Below are 14,739 nucleotides of genomic sequence, written 5' to 3'. Positions count from 1 at the left end.
CCGGCGCCGCTTGGTCGGGCATGCGCTGGCCGGGGTATCGATTACCAAGGCAAGTCTAGTCTTGTCTAGTCAGAGTCTGACTGCATCTCGGTTCCAAGCAGTTCGATGAGGAATCACGAGATGTTTGTCTTTCGAGAAGGATGAATGCTCCGTCAGTAAGCAACGTACTGTACAACTGCCGTGCTGCGTACGGTTGTTTTCCTCTTGGAGACGAGTCAGCAATCAATAACCATCCGCAGCCCGTTCCCCTCCCGATTTTTGCATGGAAAAGCCAGCCCTTTGGCGCGCATACGGACACGACACTTGGCGTGCTTCGAGAAAAGACGGGATGGCAATCAGATGCCCTTCGAAAGCATCCGGAAAGAGCTTAATGGTAAAGTTATTTTTACATCGGACACTTGGATGGCTTGTGTGGAGCGGGAAGGCTCACGCTTGACCCAAGCTTACAGTCAGTGGCGTTTGCTCGAAGGGAGGGCACCCGTAAGCCAATGGGTGGAGGGGCTGGGTTGCTTTCTAAAATGCGGCATTTGGGAGGGCATAGCCATACGTGTGGCGGTTTTGGAGACGAGACCAGAGCTCGGGTAGCGTGGCTCCATGGTGGAAGCCAATTGAGCGCCGTTAAGCTAATCAAGTGTCAATCGGACAGATGTAAAATACAAACAGGAGACAAAGAACGATCCTTTGAAGGGGCTCTTGTAGAGGGCGATTTGCTGTCTAGGATTCCTGGTTGCTAATTCGATGAGCCAAACGGTGTCGGCACGGATCTGGCAAACAACATCGAGAGACTTTGAGTCTATGCAGGCGTTGCGCTACCTCGCCTCGTGCCGAATGTACGTTTCCGGTGAGGTGGCGTGAGAAAGAGCACATCGAAGGTTCTTTCTGTCGGTGAGAGAGTCCCGGCAGCTTGACGGCGCACACGGTGACGTGACACTACACAGGCCAGACACGCATAGTCGACTGCATTAAGGCAATCCAACCTACGGGTACCGGCATCGCCATCATCGGACTTGGTCCGAAGAAAGTTGTGTAGGAACGATTGAATCTGGTCGGCGAGGGGTCTCGTCGTCGAATTGAGGACAAAAGCCGAAGTCCGGATGTTGGGATGAAGTGATCCTGAGACCCTTTTGCAAAATGCTTTCCAAGGACAGAGGCTGAGAGGTCGACGAAGTTTGGGTCAATGCTCCGTGAGTGTGGAGGGAAGTGAGGGGAACATGACGTTGGTTGCTGTAGATCTTTTGCTTTCAAGAGCCCTGCCCGAACCGAGGGCATATTGTTCCTGTTGTTATTATGCCAATACGCCATGAGATCTTGACATCCTGGGGCCAAACTTGACAATGTATCCCGGCTGAAGTTTGCGGATGCTGAGCCAGGGTTGGGCACAATGGACGGACGTCATGTGGAGGTATATGTGCCATTGAAGTCATAATAGCAGGCCATTACGATGACAGAGCCCGCCATACTGGCTATTACGACCGATTGCATTCGAACTCAAACTGCCTGAATACTCGCGCAAAGAAAGAAGGCGAGCATTGTGGCAGCGTCGATTTGAAGCCAAGAGGCTCTGAGTTGTGACCTGCAGACAGGCAGCGGTGGGCTTGTTTGATCCGGACACTGGACTATGCAGCTTCGAGGCTTGTGTGACAAGCTTCCGGAGCGGTCTGGATGACAGAAGACTCTGACCACCAATGCTACAGAGAATTCAGGAGGGATGGAACCGTAACCTTTGGCCGAATAAGCTCGTGCCAATGGCATAGTGACGGAGAAACGACCGGTTGTTAGTCAGACATGCGTTATCGAAGAAAGCAGCCCTTGAAGCATCAGCAATGTCATGCCAGCTACCCTTTGCCAAGCCAGCATTCGAGCCTTTGTCGACTTAAGGTTGTTGTCCAGCTTCAGCCGGAAGGTTCAAGCTCTCCTCCGACGTGTGCTGCCACGATGGTTGTTAGCCGCCACAGGGCCGGCCGGGTGTGTTTTGACCCGGCCGGCTTTCGTTCGAAATCGTCCTGCCGCGCTTCGACAGCTGGCTGAGATGCATTCTGGCAGTCTGGTGCTTGGTCAAGCAGGCCAAACCCCCGCCGATCTGACCAACAGAAGCGCGCAATTGACGCCATACGGCTACCTTTGTAGATCGATGGGATCGCACAACAGATCGAATGCGGTGCTCGCCGAGAAAAAGGCACCGGCTGAGGATCAGCAGCCTCTATTTTGGGGGATACGAACGGCTCCACAGGTGCCGAGAAGCCTGTATCCGTAGAGGGAGGCAAACGCTCAGGTCGGTAAAGGCTGAACCTGGTCGCTATAGAGAAGACGTAAGGGAGACCAAGGTGGATATGAGCTTCAAAATAAACAAGTCATCAGTAGAGTCGGTGTGTTCGACAATAGCGGGTGGGTTGAATGGTGAGAGCCAAGAGATAACAGAGTCTCGGAGGCATGCATCGAAATTTGAACTTCAAAACTTGTGAGGATTGGTTGTTGGTGAAGGTCGGTGACATTCCTGACCGGGCGTTGGCTTGTTTGAGACATCCCAACGTGGACTGAGACCAAGATACGTATTCGTGGACATGAGCCAACTGGCACTTGCCGACTTGTGACCCTTTGAGACTGTGTCCGTATGTTCGTACGGAGAAGATTGACCACCAGAAGGGTTGCGATGCGTTTCTTCGCTTCTTCTTCTTTGGAAGCAAATGATGCCATCTCGAGTGTTGCAGACGGTGGACCTGGCAGTCGGCGTGGTCTACCAGGAAGGTGCATGCTCGCTGGGCAGGGGAAATTAACCAGTTCTGGAGCTCACGACCGTCACTCTGGATACGAGAGGGAGCGAACGGGCCCTCCGGTGTCCCCAGCAAAGCGAAGCGAACTCGCGAATCCCGTTGATGAGGTCAATTTTCTCCACGGGCCCGAGGGAGAGGACTCCAGTCTCCAGGCGTCCAGAGTTAAAAGTCCAGAGCGAGGCACGGCCGGTGCAGGGGCTGGTTGAAGGATGGCCTGCCGGGATGTTTTCGCACAGCAAGATACCATAGTGGAGGTTGACTGGATTTTGATTGCGGGCTGTCCGTCGTCTGAAGTATTTAGGTTTGAAAGTTGGCTAGAGTCTGCAAAATTGAGAAGAGAGAGTAGATGAGGTGAAACCTGACCGACATGCCTTGCTTTGAGTTGCTTGCGTATCTACCTGGCGTGTCGCGTTTGAGGTGTCGTATTTTGCATTCATGTCTTTGGTTGAAAGGTGTCGAAGCCGCGACATCGGGAACGCACATCAGGGACATCAGGGACCATGTGCGGCTGCGTTGCGGCATACCTGACGGTTCTGACCTGAGGGCTAAGGCCGGTGGCCCAGGTGGGTTTGGAGGCAGCTGGTTGCTGGTCTTTCCCTCTTTGGCCCGTTTGGATCAGGAACAAGACTCGGCAGGCATTCGACGATATGAAAGGAAGCAGCCAACATTCCCGGACTGGAAGCATCCGCTGCCGCCTTCCGGGAGTACTCTCCATTCGTCCTTGGTGCTGTGATGTATGGCCAGCTCTAAGGAGCTCCAAGGGCTTTAGGCTTTTGTTCGTGCCAGGGGTCCCTCGAGGCTCGGGGAGTTTGTGGTCCCTGCGAGCCAGAGAGGGCAGCGGCTTAGCAATTCGCAATCTCAACGGGCATGTACCGCAGCAGTTGCGAAATGACTGAGACACGGGAGATGATGGACGGCAGAAGCCGCCTTGTTCCTCTCGAGCACGCGACAAGAGTTAAGACTTTGGGCAGAAGCTGTCAATTTTTCAAGACTCGAGACTCGGAGAACTCAATGGGGCTAAAATTGTTCTCTCTGCTGTCCGCATAGATAGGTATTCATATGGCTGAGCCCATTCATTGCAACGTGCCATGCATACCTCGCGCGAACTACAGATCGGCCCTTTCTACAAGGTACTTTGTCCTAGTCAGGTTCTCTCTAGGTCCGCTCCACTGGCAGATGCGTCAGTAACATCGGGGTGATACTTATGTCCAGCGCAAGTTTTGTAGGAGAGATCATGTACTGTCTTGGCTGACCTGAGGCTGGTCGCAGCATAGCTCAGCGCCCTGCCACTGAAGCAGCGGCCCTAACTCCCGCTGAGCCACCCACCCGCACCTTAAGGCAACGGTGGATGGTCAGGTCAGTCTACCCAGTCAGGCCAGTACCACTGAGTTTCCTTTTTTGGTCTTCCATTTGCAGTCTGACTTTGACCTGCACTGGAGGCTGGCTTGCAGTATCCGTACATTGCAGCTTGGAGCTAGATGTTCGGACACGAGACAGGCACACGCCAGCAGGGTTGACGGTCGTGACTTCCAATGATTCCCTGGGACGTAAATGGCAGGGCGGGAGGGCTGTGAAGGAGGAAGGGGAGGTCGGTCCACTTCACTTGGGCAGGCACGCTGCACGAAGAGGTGCTGGATTGCCATGGCTCAAAACATACATATTTCCGCGCCTTCCTCTGCCGCTCCTTCGGAGCTGCCCTCCCCCCTTCTGCCTCCCTCCCTTTCGCTGCCTTCCCGTCAATATCCTTCCACCCCCGTCCCCCCGGCCGTCCTTGCTCGTCAACCCCCTCCCCGGTCCTTCCTCTTTCACTTTCAATTGGCAGCGGCATCAGCATCAGTCCGCATCCTTCCAAGGAAATCGCGACCTTGCTCTCCTCCTTCCTCCTCTTTCCCCTCTTCCCCATTTCTTCCTACTTTTCACCTTCCTCCTCTCGCTCTAACTCTTGCAAATTCTCTGCCCTGTCCTTTTGCTTTTTCCCACTTTCCTGTGACGCCGTCGCCAATCGATCCCACTTCGTCACTGAGGATCGACAATACTACAATACTCGCGCGGCACTACGGAATACGCCTTGGACGGATACTGCCCGCGACCAGGTACCGTCTCGTCTGTACGAACCAAGCGAAGTAGGGCCCTGCCAACCGCCGAACCCAACGCCGACCCGCGCAGTAGCCAGGAGACGGTCCGTCTTGGGAGCTCCCTCACAGGCACACAGAGGCACCACCTGAACCTGACTCAGCCACCCGCGCCAATAATCAACCGTTCGTCTTGTCTGAACACCCGTCGCTCCATCGCCGTTGTTACCGCCCAGACGCGACAATTACTTCCCACAATTTTCCAAAGAAACTCTTGACCAAGATTCCATCCTCGCCTCGACACCCCGACGCACCCGTCAATTGTGTGTCGCTTTACCCTGAACCGAGGCCTCGAACCGCCGGTTCCACGTGTATCGCCAAAATTGGCCTCTCACACTGCTTGGTTGAGAGTCGACCGCACTTTTAAATCGACTAAATCGACGAGTTGTTCATTGCAGAATCGCTTGTATTGAAACACCTCCCTTTCTCCGCCCTGCAAGCTACGTGTGAGCCAATCGCTCTCATTGGAGGTACGTTGTTCGACGCTGTGCTTCCCAGATTTTGCCGAGTGCACTACGGCATCTCTGCCGATCATCAATTTGCCTCCCAAGAAACCTGCTGCATCTGTTGTGTTAGTTGCGCACAAAATGATTGGGTCTTTGGCCTTGGTTGCCAATTGCCCAACCCCTCGTCCCATCTCAGCTCTTCCGTCGTCTTGTTTTGTTGAATACTCATCATCCCTTGTTCGGAGTCTGGCGATGCTATCGAAGCTGCTCCCTCACCAGTCGCTAATATGTCTTCACCACCTAGTCAACCACCACAGATCTTGCTGAGACAAGAAAACACAATGTCGTCGAATGCTACGACCCCGGGCGGCGAGGCCACAACGGCTCCCGCCGCGACACCGGGCACTTCCGCACCCGCAGAGACGAGCGCCGCCGCCGTCACCACCACTCCTCCGGCAGAGACCTCCGCAGCAGCGGCTCCTACCACCGCGCAACAACCCACGACGCAGCAAACCTCCGCGGCAGCAGCACCAACCACGTCTCAAGCTCCGGCAGCGACGACTTCTGCGGCAGCTGCACCAACTACTCAGCAGCAGAACACGACTCCGACTACTCAAGCTGCCGAAAGTACTACCCAGCAACAGCAAACTACCCTAGTCGCGACTACTGTCGTCATCACGCCGACCGAAGCGGGAGGTCAGACAAGCACCATCTTTACCGTCATCACTCAGACCAAGGGTGTCACGCAGACCGGCACTGCTGCCAGCTCATCTGCTTCCGCTACGGCATCAGGCGGCGCCATCAACTCCGGCGGTAATTCCAAGGGCGGTCTTGGTAACGGGGGCACTATCGCGGTTGCTGTTGTCGTACCCATCGCTGCCGTTGCCCTGCTCATCCTGGCTGGCCTGTACTTCTGGAGAAAGAGGAAGCAGCGCAAGGACGCCGAGGAGGAGCGACGAAAGGAGGTCGAGGACTATGCCTACAACCCGAACGCGGACCCCACAATCCCGTCCCTTGGCGATGGCGGCTCATACGAAATGAAGGAAGATGCGGCCTCATCCGGATACCGTGGTTGGGGTTCTACCACTCTTGCCGGCTCCACCGGACGTAAGGCGTCCACGACCATGTCCGGAGGCAACACAGGTGCGGCATACTCGGATACAACTTCACCCAGCCATGGAGGAACTGACAACCGTTCAGGAGAGCCTTTGATCAACGACGGCTCGTACTCACCTGATGGCGAAATTCTTGGCGCCATGGGCCCTTCAGCAGCCATGAACCGTGGAGGCGGTGTTCAACGTGGACCTTCCAATGCGTCATCTTCCTACAGCGCAGGGAACCACTCAGATACCTCTGACGGAATCGGCATGGCATACAGCGGCGGCGGCAGCAACGGCAATGGCAATGGGAATGGTTACTACGATCAGTACGCCAACAACCCGTACTCTGACAGCCCTTACGCCAACCCGGCTACTGAGCTCCCCGGCCAACCGGTCATCCGCGACAACCCAGCTCGTCGCAACACTCGGATTGAGAACCCCTCGCACTATCCCCAACAGCAAAACGCTGGTATTTCCCAGAACTTCTAGACAAGGTCTGGTGTGTTACTCCAAAAGTTTTGTTTGTTGCTTATTAGTCTGCTGGGGTTCTGTTCCGAAGATACCCACCCTCCCCATCAGACCAACGATCTCGAAATCGAGAAACACATACGGCGTTACGGATTTACGGCACCATGCGACACGGTGGCATTTTATTGCCACGCGACGCTTCTCTTACTTTTAATATTGTTTACTCCGTTGCCTTGCCTGGCGTATTCCAAACGTAATGGCTCGCCCAATGCCACGGAGATCATAATCCACTTCGACGCACATGATTTATTCGTCATATACATAAACATCTTGGGGATTTATATCGACCCATGCTATCCACACCGTGTTGCTCCAGTTTAATCTGTTATACATTGCATGCTCATGAAGGGCGCGCACAGGCAACATGATTTGCTAACGTCTTTCCTGGGCAAAGCAACCAAGGGTACCTTGGCAGCAAGAAACGAGCTTCCGCACAAGAAAAGTTGGAGGATTCTAGTATAGTAGTAGGTAGTTAAAGAGTAGGATAGTCGACATCTCTAAGATTTCGAAACACAGTCTCATATAGACACGTATGAATGAATATTCCTTTGTCAATCTACTCTTGCATTCATATCGCTTTATCGTGCCGTTTCACTATAAGCCACCTAAGCGCAGAGTCTGTATCTGGTAACACGAGCTTTCCCACTAACAATCGACTCGTCTATAACAGATTCTCCTACAACTTGGACCCCTCCTCTTCAACAACACCCATACCCTCGCTCAGCCCAACCCGATCCCACCAGAACCGGAACTGCCTCACCTCGGCCTCGGTCAGCGTCCGCACGCGCGCCACGGTGCCCCGGCGCCGCTGGCCCAGACGGCCCATGAGCTCGTCGTTGCCCTCGCCAAAGACGAGGATCTTGCCCCTCGTCTCGGTGGGGTCATCTGCCGGTCGCGGGATGTAGTCGTCCGCGGCGGTGTCGCCAAAGGGGGAGATGAAGGGGGGCCAGGAGACGTCGTTTGAGGTTGGGCCCGGGTTGTCATGGCTGGTATCGACGGCGTTGGGGTCAGAGGTCGTGGCGAAGGAGGACCAGTGGGTGTGCATTGCGTCCGAGACGGCGAGCAGACCGGGCGTCTTGTGCGGGGTGAGGATGTTCGTGTCGTGTGTTGCCGCGGGGACGTGGTCGCCGTGGTTTGCGGCGGCGAGGTCGGCGTGTGCGGCGTACTCGTATACCCAGACCGGTGCCGCGCCAGCATCCCCGGCCGACTTCTTCTTGGAGGCAAAGTGCGCCGAGTGGAGGAGCGGTGCAATGTACCCGTAGTGCCCGTAGGCCTGCGCCAGCCGCCGGAACTGGGCGCCGTGAGAGGCCGTCGGAGGAGGCGGGTACGTCGACGGCGGCGGGTACAGCGTCTCCAGGGTCGCGAGGTCCGCGGCGGAGAGGGCGGGGATGAGGGCGGAGAAGAACTCTGAGAGGGCTGTTGGGGAGGAGGCTGTTGCGGGCACGAACATTGTGCCTTCGGAGGTGTTGAAGCCTGTTAGGAGGGGCGGGAGGGGAGGGAGGAGTGTGGGTGAAGTCCAGGTTTTGATTGGGGCGAGGGGGATTATGCTACTGCTGCTGCTGTCGTTGTCGTTGTTGCTGCTGCTGGTTTCCTCGATGGATGGTTGAAAGGGCCATTGGACCGAGGGGGCACACTCTGACCAGGTAGCCAGCGAGGCCTGAAGGAATTTTTCAAGGGGTAGGGCGCGAAGGGCTGGTAAAATCTTGTCTGGCGTCGATGAGAGTCTAGAAAGGCCTGCGTGGGTTAGGAAGCGGGTGAATTGTGCTTCGTGGCGGGGGTGCGTGGCCGCGAGGACGGAGCGGGCTGTCGGGGCGCCGGATTCGAGGATGGCGCGGTGGAAGAGGCGGCGCGAGGGCGGGGAGAGGAGGTGGTGGCCGAGCTGTGTGCTTGCGTGTTAGCACTCCAATTGACTCTCCCTTTCATGACTACTTCATCCTAGGGGAAGAGTGGAATAGCAATAGAGAGATGGAAGATGGCTGTGAAGGAGGTGTGAACATACCGAATGCGCCCCGGCGCTGAAGCCCATGACCGTGACATCCCCCTCATCTCCGCCAAACCTGCCAATGTTGCGCTGCACCCACTCGAGCAGCGCCCTCTGGTCCATCAACCCCAGATTCGCGATGACTTCCCCGGCAGCAACACCACACGGGAGGAACCCCAGCGGCCCAAGACGATAATTGAAGCTCACGGCAACCACATCGCGCTTCGAAAACGAAACAAACGCCGCGAGGTTCCTTTCCCCTCCCCTTCCGAAGTTGAAAGCCCCGCCATGCGCTACATTCGACTGCTGTTAGTACATACATACGTTGTATTTCAAACAGCCGCACCACAACCGTCGGCTGGAAAGGGGGAACCCATAGACGTACTATACACCAGAACCGGGACCTTCTTCCCTTCCACCACTGCCCCCACCGGACGAAATACGTTAGCGTTCAAACACCCCTCTTCATCCGCTGGGTACGTCGGGTCCGCGGTGGGACACACGGGTCCGTACTCGGCCGCATCAAACGAGTCGCCAGAGTGGCCCGGCTCCTCCGGCCGACGAAGACGCTGGCACTTCGCATACGGCACACCGAGGAACGCCTCCACATCGCGCGGGAACTCTGGTTCAGAGAGCGTGGTGCCGACGAAAGCTCCTTGATCCAGACGGACCGTCGGCCGCTGGTCTCGGGATGGGATTGAGGCTGCGGGGCTCATGTTCTAATGGCGTTTTTCGCGGTAAAGTACCAAAAATTAGGTTGTGAAGAATTGATGCCGAGATGTGTTCGATTGCTGGCTTGCTTTTGTCTTCCGTCGAATCTACCAATCCTGAGGTTGCTTGTATGTCGATGTAATGAAAGGTTAAAGAGGAGCGACCCATCCGCTGGACCCAACGGGATGTCGTTGGCGTGCTCCGCTAGCGCCGGCACGCTAGCCGGCCGTGCGGTCCCGCCGTTGTCTTCATACCCCGGGTTACACTCTAACCTCTACAACGCGGTGTCTTGTTCATTGACGAATACCCGCCTGACGGTTCTCACAAATCAAACGTTCTCATCTCTGCAGTAGGCGGTAAATGCTCCCACGGACTACTTGTACGATCATTGATCTGAAAATAGCATTGTTGATCTATAAGTGCTCACATACAGTACCCAAACAAGTGTCTTCAGAGTTGTACTCATGGGTTAAGAGAGATTTATTTCCAGCAACCAACGGGCCTAGTCAAACTATAAACAAGGACAGCAATCGACATATCGATGCTAAACCATAAGCAAGTTCTAAAACTGAACATCAAAACTCCTATACGGCACGTGTCTATGTGTCAACCTTGCCAGCTGAACAGTCGATACCGTTGCCCCAGACTCCACGCATCTCCATCAGCACAGGCGCCAGGCTCCATACACTGGTCGAATAATTTACAAAAGAAGGGCCAAATCATGCTAAACAGGGTCTCAAAAATCCTCACGTCGGGCCCATCATACTGTCTGGCCTGCCGCGGCAGCCAGGACAGCGAGCTTGCTGCGTTGTTGCTTTTCGCGCCACTCTCGGCTCGCTTGTCTAGAGCGTTCCGCAGCTTGCTCGCGGGCCATCTTAGCGTTCCACTCGCGTTCGCGGCGCTCTCGCTCCTTGTCTTGGGTATAGGAGTTGTCACGGTGGAAGACCTCACGGCCCTTAACCTTTTGCTGCTCAATCTCCTCAACAGATAGCGCGCTTCGCTTGCCGCTCATGCTACCCGTAGATGTAGATGTAGCACGGCTAAGCTGGGTCTCTGTACCTGACTGTGAGGTACCTCTGCCGCGAGTCTGTGGCGACCTCGTCGAACTCGTTCTCGCAAGGGTACGAGGAGTGCCCATGATTGATGAGCGCTTCGACGGGCTTTCCATGTCGCTGGCCTCGGATCCCTTGTTCTGGCGAGCTCGACTAGCCACGGTCTCTCGAGGTTGCGTAGCCGTTCCCAGCCTTGCCTTGATAGGACTCGCCTTGAACTCGCGACGCCTTCGCTCATCCTCTTCTTGCTGTTTGAGACGAGCTTCTCGCTCCTCCCTCTTGCGCCTGGAAATTGCCTCGCCGGGCAGCTCAAAGTTAGGCTTGATCGGGGCCTTGAGAGATCTAGTTCGCTGAGGGACTGCCGCAGCGGCCTTCTCCTGGGCCTGTTGAGCCAGGCGAGCGTCGCGCCTCGCCTTGATATCGCGAGCGGTGGCCTCACCTGGCAGCTCAAAAGAGGGTTTGGTAGGAGCCCTCGTGGATTTGGCAGGCGGTTTGGGCGGTAGAAGGCTGGTTGGACGAGGCACAGGAGGCCTTGTAGTAGGTGCTTTTCCAGGGGATCCCTTTGGGATATCGCTGTCAAAATTGACAGACTTTCTCTGGTTTGCGCGTACCTGTGACGATCTTTTGGCTGCGGCGCCAACAGATTGAGTGCGGTTCAACGTGGGGGCGGGCCGCCTAATAGGTGATTCCCTTGTGGGAGCTGTCGTAGTAGACTCATCCACCACAGATTGAATCCGTCGAGACTTGCTTGGTGTCGCCAAGCGGGTGTTAATGGCCTCCAATTCCTCCTCGAGTTTATCGATGGCTTCCACTGAGTCCTCAATTCGAGATCTTGAACTGGTCGAGGTTGACCTAGATGGAGTGCGGGGAACGTCCTCCGTTGGGGCTATGCTCTCATCCGTAGACGAGAAGGAAACTACTCTGTCCTTGGGGTGGTCCACGTAGTCCAGAGATGACTCCTTGGAGTGGATTTGTTCGACGACGGACACGTCGATGGCAGATTTCGTCACGGGGCTTTCGTACCCTGCAGGCGCTGGAGAGGCAAGCCGAACAAGCGGTTCAGCAATAGCCATCTTGTCGTCGTTTCCTGACGATGAATGCGACGCACTCCGAGATGATTCGTCAAATATCAGAGGTGTTGCTAGAAGTTTGAAAGCATTAGCCGGTTTTCGCTGACTGCATAGACTTTCCTCAGCGCGGTCGGTGTGGACTAAGACGTTGCAGCCATAGTCGAGCGTGACGTCTTCTCGTCTACTGGTCGCATTGTTGCGCCTAGTCGGGCCGTCTGGGTCCGGAATCGAAAGTACATAGTCATACTGACCTGACCTGTGCCGTGCGATGGACTTCTGTATGTTAGGATCTGTGTTAAGATGTTGCTGTTCAAGACCAATTGCGCGCAGGACTAATATGGTTAGTTGAAAGACCACATGGCAGCAATCGGATGAGCGAACCTTCAGAACAGAAGTTGGACCCGTTGGCTTCAAATGAATCCGACGTTTGGCGAGGGGAAGTCGGTACGGCAGCACGTGTTTCAGTTGATGATGGGATACCCTCGTCTTGTTTGGTCTCTTGAGGCAAGTTGGCAAGGACTGGTCCTTGCGTAGTGCTAGTCACACTTGAGTTTCCGTCACAGATTTCGACTTCTTCCCTGATGTGTTGAAGGGTTGGGAAGATCTTGGAGTCAATAGAAGATCGAGTGCGGCGTCGCACAGGTTGCAGCAGTGATCTGTCGGCACGGTTCTTCTTAGGACTGTAAATATGTAATTCCTTGAGTTTGTCGGTTAAAGCGTCGATGAATTCCGGCGTTCTTTGGCGACTGTTAGTGTCACAATCTTCGAGAGCAGCAACGTTGTTGAAGGTGTGAGGGCCGTTTGCGTCAGAAGAAGCATGAGTGCCGGGACCAGAGGTGTCTTCGAGGATGCCGAAGCCGTGGCCCACGGTGTTGGATCGAGAGAGGCGATCCATTATGCTCGACAATCTCCGATTCCGACCTGAACCCAGACAAGGAACCACTGACCCCAGACAAATTGAAAGACAAATGGGCCGGAATACGTGGGAGACAGTGGGCTGTCTGGGATTGGCGAGCAATTTCGCTTGAGACCAGCTGGGGTACGTGTAATATGGCGGGGTTATTGGCTGGAACACTACTTCGTAGACGGCACTCTCTGTAGGTATTGGCCGTAAGATTCTGGTTCAAGACCGAGTGTGGAGGACGAGGCTGAAAGTGTCCAAAAAGAAGAGCTCTTTGAATATGATGGGCTAAAGTGCTTGTTGTTCTGGGATGGAAGCGGAATGGAAGCATGACAAACAGCGTGATGTGGAAGAGAAGAACTTCTAGCCTGACAGCCACCAAGATGGCGGGAAATTGGCTTCAATTTGATCTTTCCCCTACTTGTCAGTTTCCTCCCAATAAAACCACCAACCAACAGCGAATGAGCACAAGCGTGGCAAGCTCGATAGATCCCCTCGCTCCCGAGTTCTGAGGACCAGCTTGCCAAGGGCCTCCGGGTAGTCACGGGGGTGAGGCACCTCCCGTTTCGTTGCATCTACTCCGTGTCACTGGCAACGGCTAACGGGTGAGACGGGTGAGAGAGCCCAGATTGGGATGACTAAGAGACGCGTTGAGACTCCAAGTCGCGTCCTTCCCGTCCATTTGGGTGTCTGGGACCCCGCACCTCACTTGTTAGTGTTTGTTGACTTGGAGTGGAGCTTCCCTACCCAATCCAGCGCCGACATCAAATTGCCGGAAGAAGACGCTAAGAGGTGTAGCTTTCCGTCCAACACTTGGGCATACCACAAAGTGGTAGCTGCCGACAACGGTTCCAACGTGAGCGAGCTTCCCAAGGCTACCTTAGATTTTCTTCCGTGTGGTTATGGCCCATTGGCCAATGGTTGCTTCCCCTCCATGTGCATCTACCATGTTGTGAAGGCACCTCGTGAAGCCTGGTCGTGCATGCAGCACACGCGCCGACGTGGTCAGCGACCAAAGGTACTTCCGATTTGAAAGCTGCCGCTTCATATAAGGGATGTTTTGCTTTTCGGGCCAAAAACCCGTCGCTCGTGAACTCTTATCATGGCGTAGCCATACTACTTTCTGCATTCTCTGCTGCGTTTTCGGCCTGCGCCTGAAGCGTTGGAGCGTGTTCTGTCGGAATGCGAACCAGTGTCTGCGGCAGAGACATGTTGAGTTCCTCCGATTCCAACGTTTCTTCTTGCGGAGGCGGCTTGGCAAGTTGGGCTACAAATTCCGTGTCAGTTACTGTCATGTGCGTCGCATGCAGCTCAAACCTACCGGATGCCATATTGATAGCGCGTAGCACGTTATGCCAGTTACTAATTACCATAGCAATCGCTTTCATCCGTCAGCTCGGATACTCATTATGGGTCCATCGACGGGTCGTGCTGACCTTCTGTGCCATCAGAAAGCGTTGACAATTTCTGCTCCAGTGCTTCCATCTGGCCTGCGACGGCAGCACTGAGATCGCGCAAATCCTTCAAGTGCTCCAGCTCTGCCTTCTTCTCTGCGATGCGCGCTACCAGCATGGGTGACGGGCCCGCGGAAGCGTTTTGCGACCCCGCGCCCGGGAGTCGAGTCGAGAGTGATCGAGTCGGGAAGGACATGTCTGGAGGTGGCAGATGAGTCTATCGCTTGACGTTCGTAAGAAGTTCGTTGCGCGTCGGGTTCGAGTTGGGAAAGGCTCAAAAGCGTGGCGGGGTAATGAATCAAACAGGGCTGAAAGCGTTCTGCAGGTCAGAGAAATCGTCAAAGGTTCGGTGAGAGTGAGCACATGAAAAAGGATGCGGCAGGCGGTGGAGAGCTGGACCCGTCCAATTGCGCCCCCAGCAACCCCCTCTTCCCTGCACCATTGATGGCACTAGACCCAATTAGGTCGAGTGTAAATAAATGACACTTCGGTAAATTTTCGCCCTCCTCCCGACCCCATCGTCACTGTCCCAGCCACCTTCTTGTCATGCTTCGCTGATCTGACTCTTCCATTCCTCACGTTTTGGTCTCATC

The 14,739-nt window shown here is 55.1% G+C and overlaps 5 protein-coding genes across 5 annotated transcripts; 2 read left to right on the top strand and 3 right to left on the bottom strand.

Annotated features, from left to right (window-relative positions):
* Nucleotides 1–2,650: 2,650 nt before the first annotated feature.
* Nucleotides 2,651–2,977, top strand: CCOS01_14005 (uncharacterized protein; the record flags this gene model as incomplete). Its single annotated transcript, XM_060462149.1, has 1 exon — nt 2,651–2,977. One exon carries the CDS (start codon nt 2,651–2,653, stop codon nt 2,975–2,977), a length of 327 nt encoding a protein of 108 aa, XP_060307245.1.
* A 2,713-nt stretch (nt 2,978–5,690) lies between these two features.
* CCOS01_14004 (transmembrane alpha-helix domain-containing protein) lies at nt 5,691–6,938 on the top strand (the record flags this gene model as incomplete). The annotated part of the gene is made up of 1 exon (XM_060462148.1): nt 5,691–6,938. One exon carries the CDS (start codon nt 5,691–5,693, stop codon nt 6,936–6,938), a length of 1,248 nt encoding a protein of 415 aa, XP_060307244.1.
* A 715-nt stretch (nt 6,939–7,653) lies between these two features.
* Nucleotides 7,654–9,674, bottom strand: CCOS01_14003 (carboxylesterase; the record flags this gene model as incomplete). The annotated part of the gene is made up of 3 exons (XM_060462147.1): nt 7,654–8,856; nt 8,977–9,251; nt 9,344–9,674. 3 exons carry the CDS (start codon nt 9,672–9,674, stop codon nt 7,654–7,656), a joined length of 1,809 nt encoding a protein of 602 aa, XP_060307243.1.
* A 755-nt stretch (nt 9,675–10,429) lies between these two features.
* CCOS01_14002 (uncharacterized protein) lies at nt 10,430–12,686 on the bottom strand (the record flags this gene model as incomplete). The annotated part of the gene is made up of 2 exons (XM_060462146.1): nt 10,430–12,123; nt 12,173–12,686. The coding sequence occupies 2 exons, from the start codon at nt 12,684–12,686 to the stop codon at nt 10,430–10,432; spliced, it is 2,208 nt and encodes a 735-aa protein (XP_060307242.1).
* A 1,106-nt stretch (nt 12,687–13,792) lies between these two features.
* Nucleotides 13,793–14,342, bottom strand: CCOS01_14001 (DASH complex subunit Dad2; the record flags this gene model as incomplete). The annotated part of the gene is made up of 3 exons (XM_060462145.1): nt 13,793–13,959; nt 14,014–14,073; nt 14,129–14,342. The coding sequence occupies 3 exons, from the start codon at nt 14,340–14,342 to the stop codon at nt 13,793–13,795; spliced, it is 441 nt and encodes a 146-aa protein (XP_060307241.1).
* Nucleotides 14,343–14,739: the final 397 nt, after the last annotated feature.

This window comes from Colletotrichum costaricense, assembly GCF_030867565.1.
Source record: "Colletotrichum costaricense strain IMI 309622 chromosome Unknown Scaffold_19.1, whole genome shotgun sequence".
Lineage (NCBI taxonomy): Eukaryota > Fungi > Ascomycota > Sordariomycetes > Glomerellales > Glomerellaceae > Colletotrichum > Colletotrichum costaricense.
Note: the sequence above shows the minus strand (reverse complement) of the source record. Positions and strands in the feature narration are given on the sequence as shown.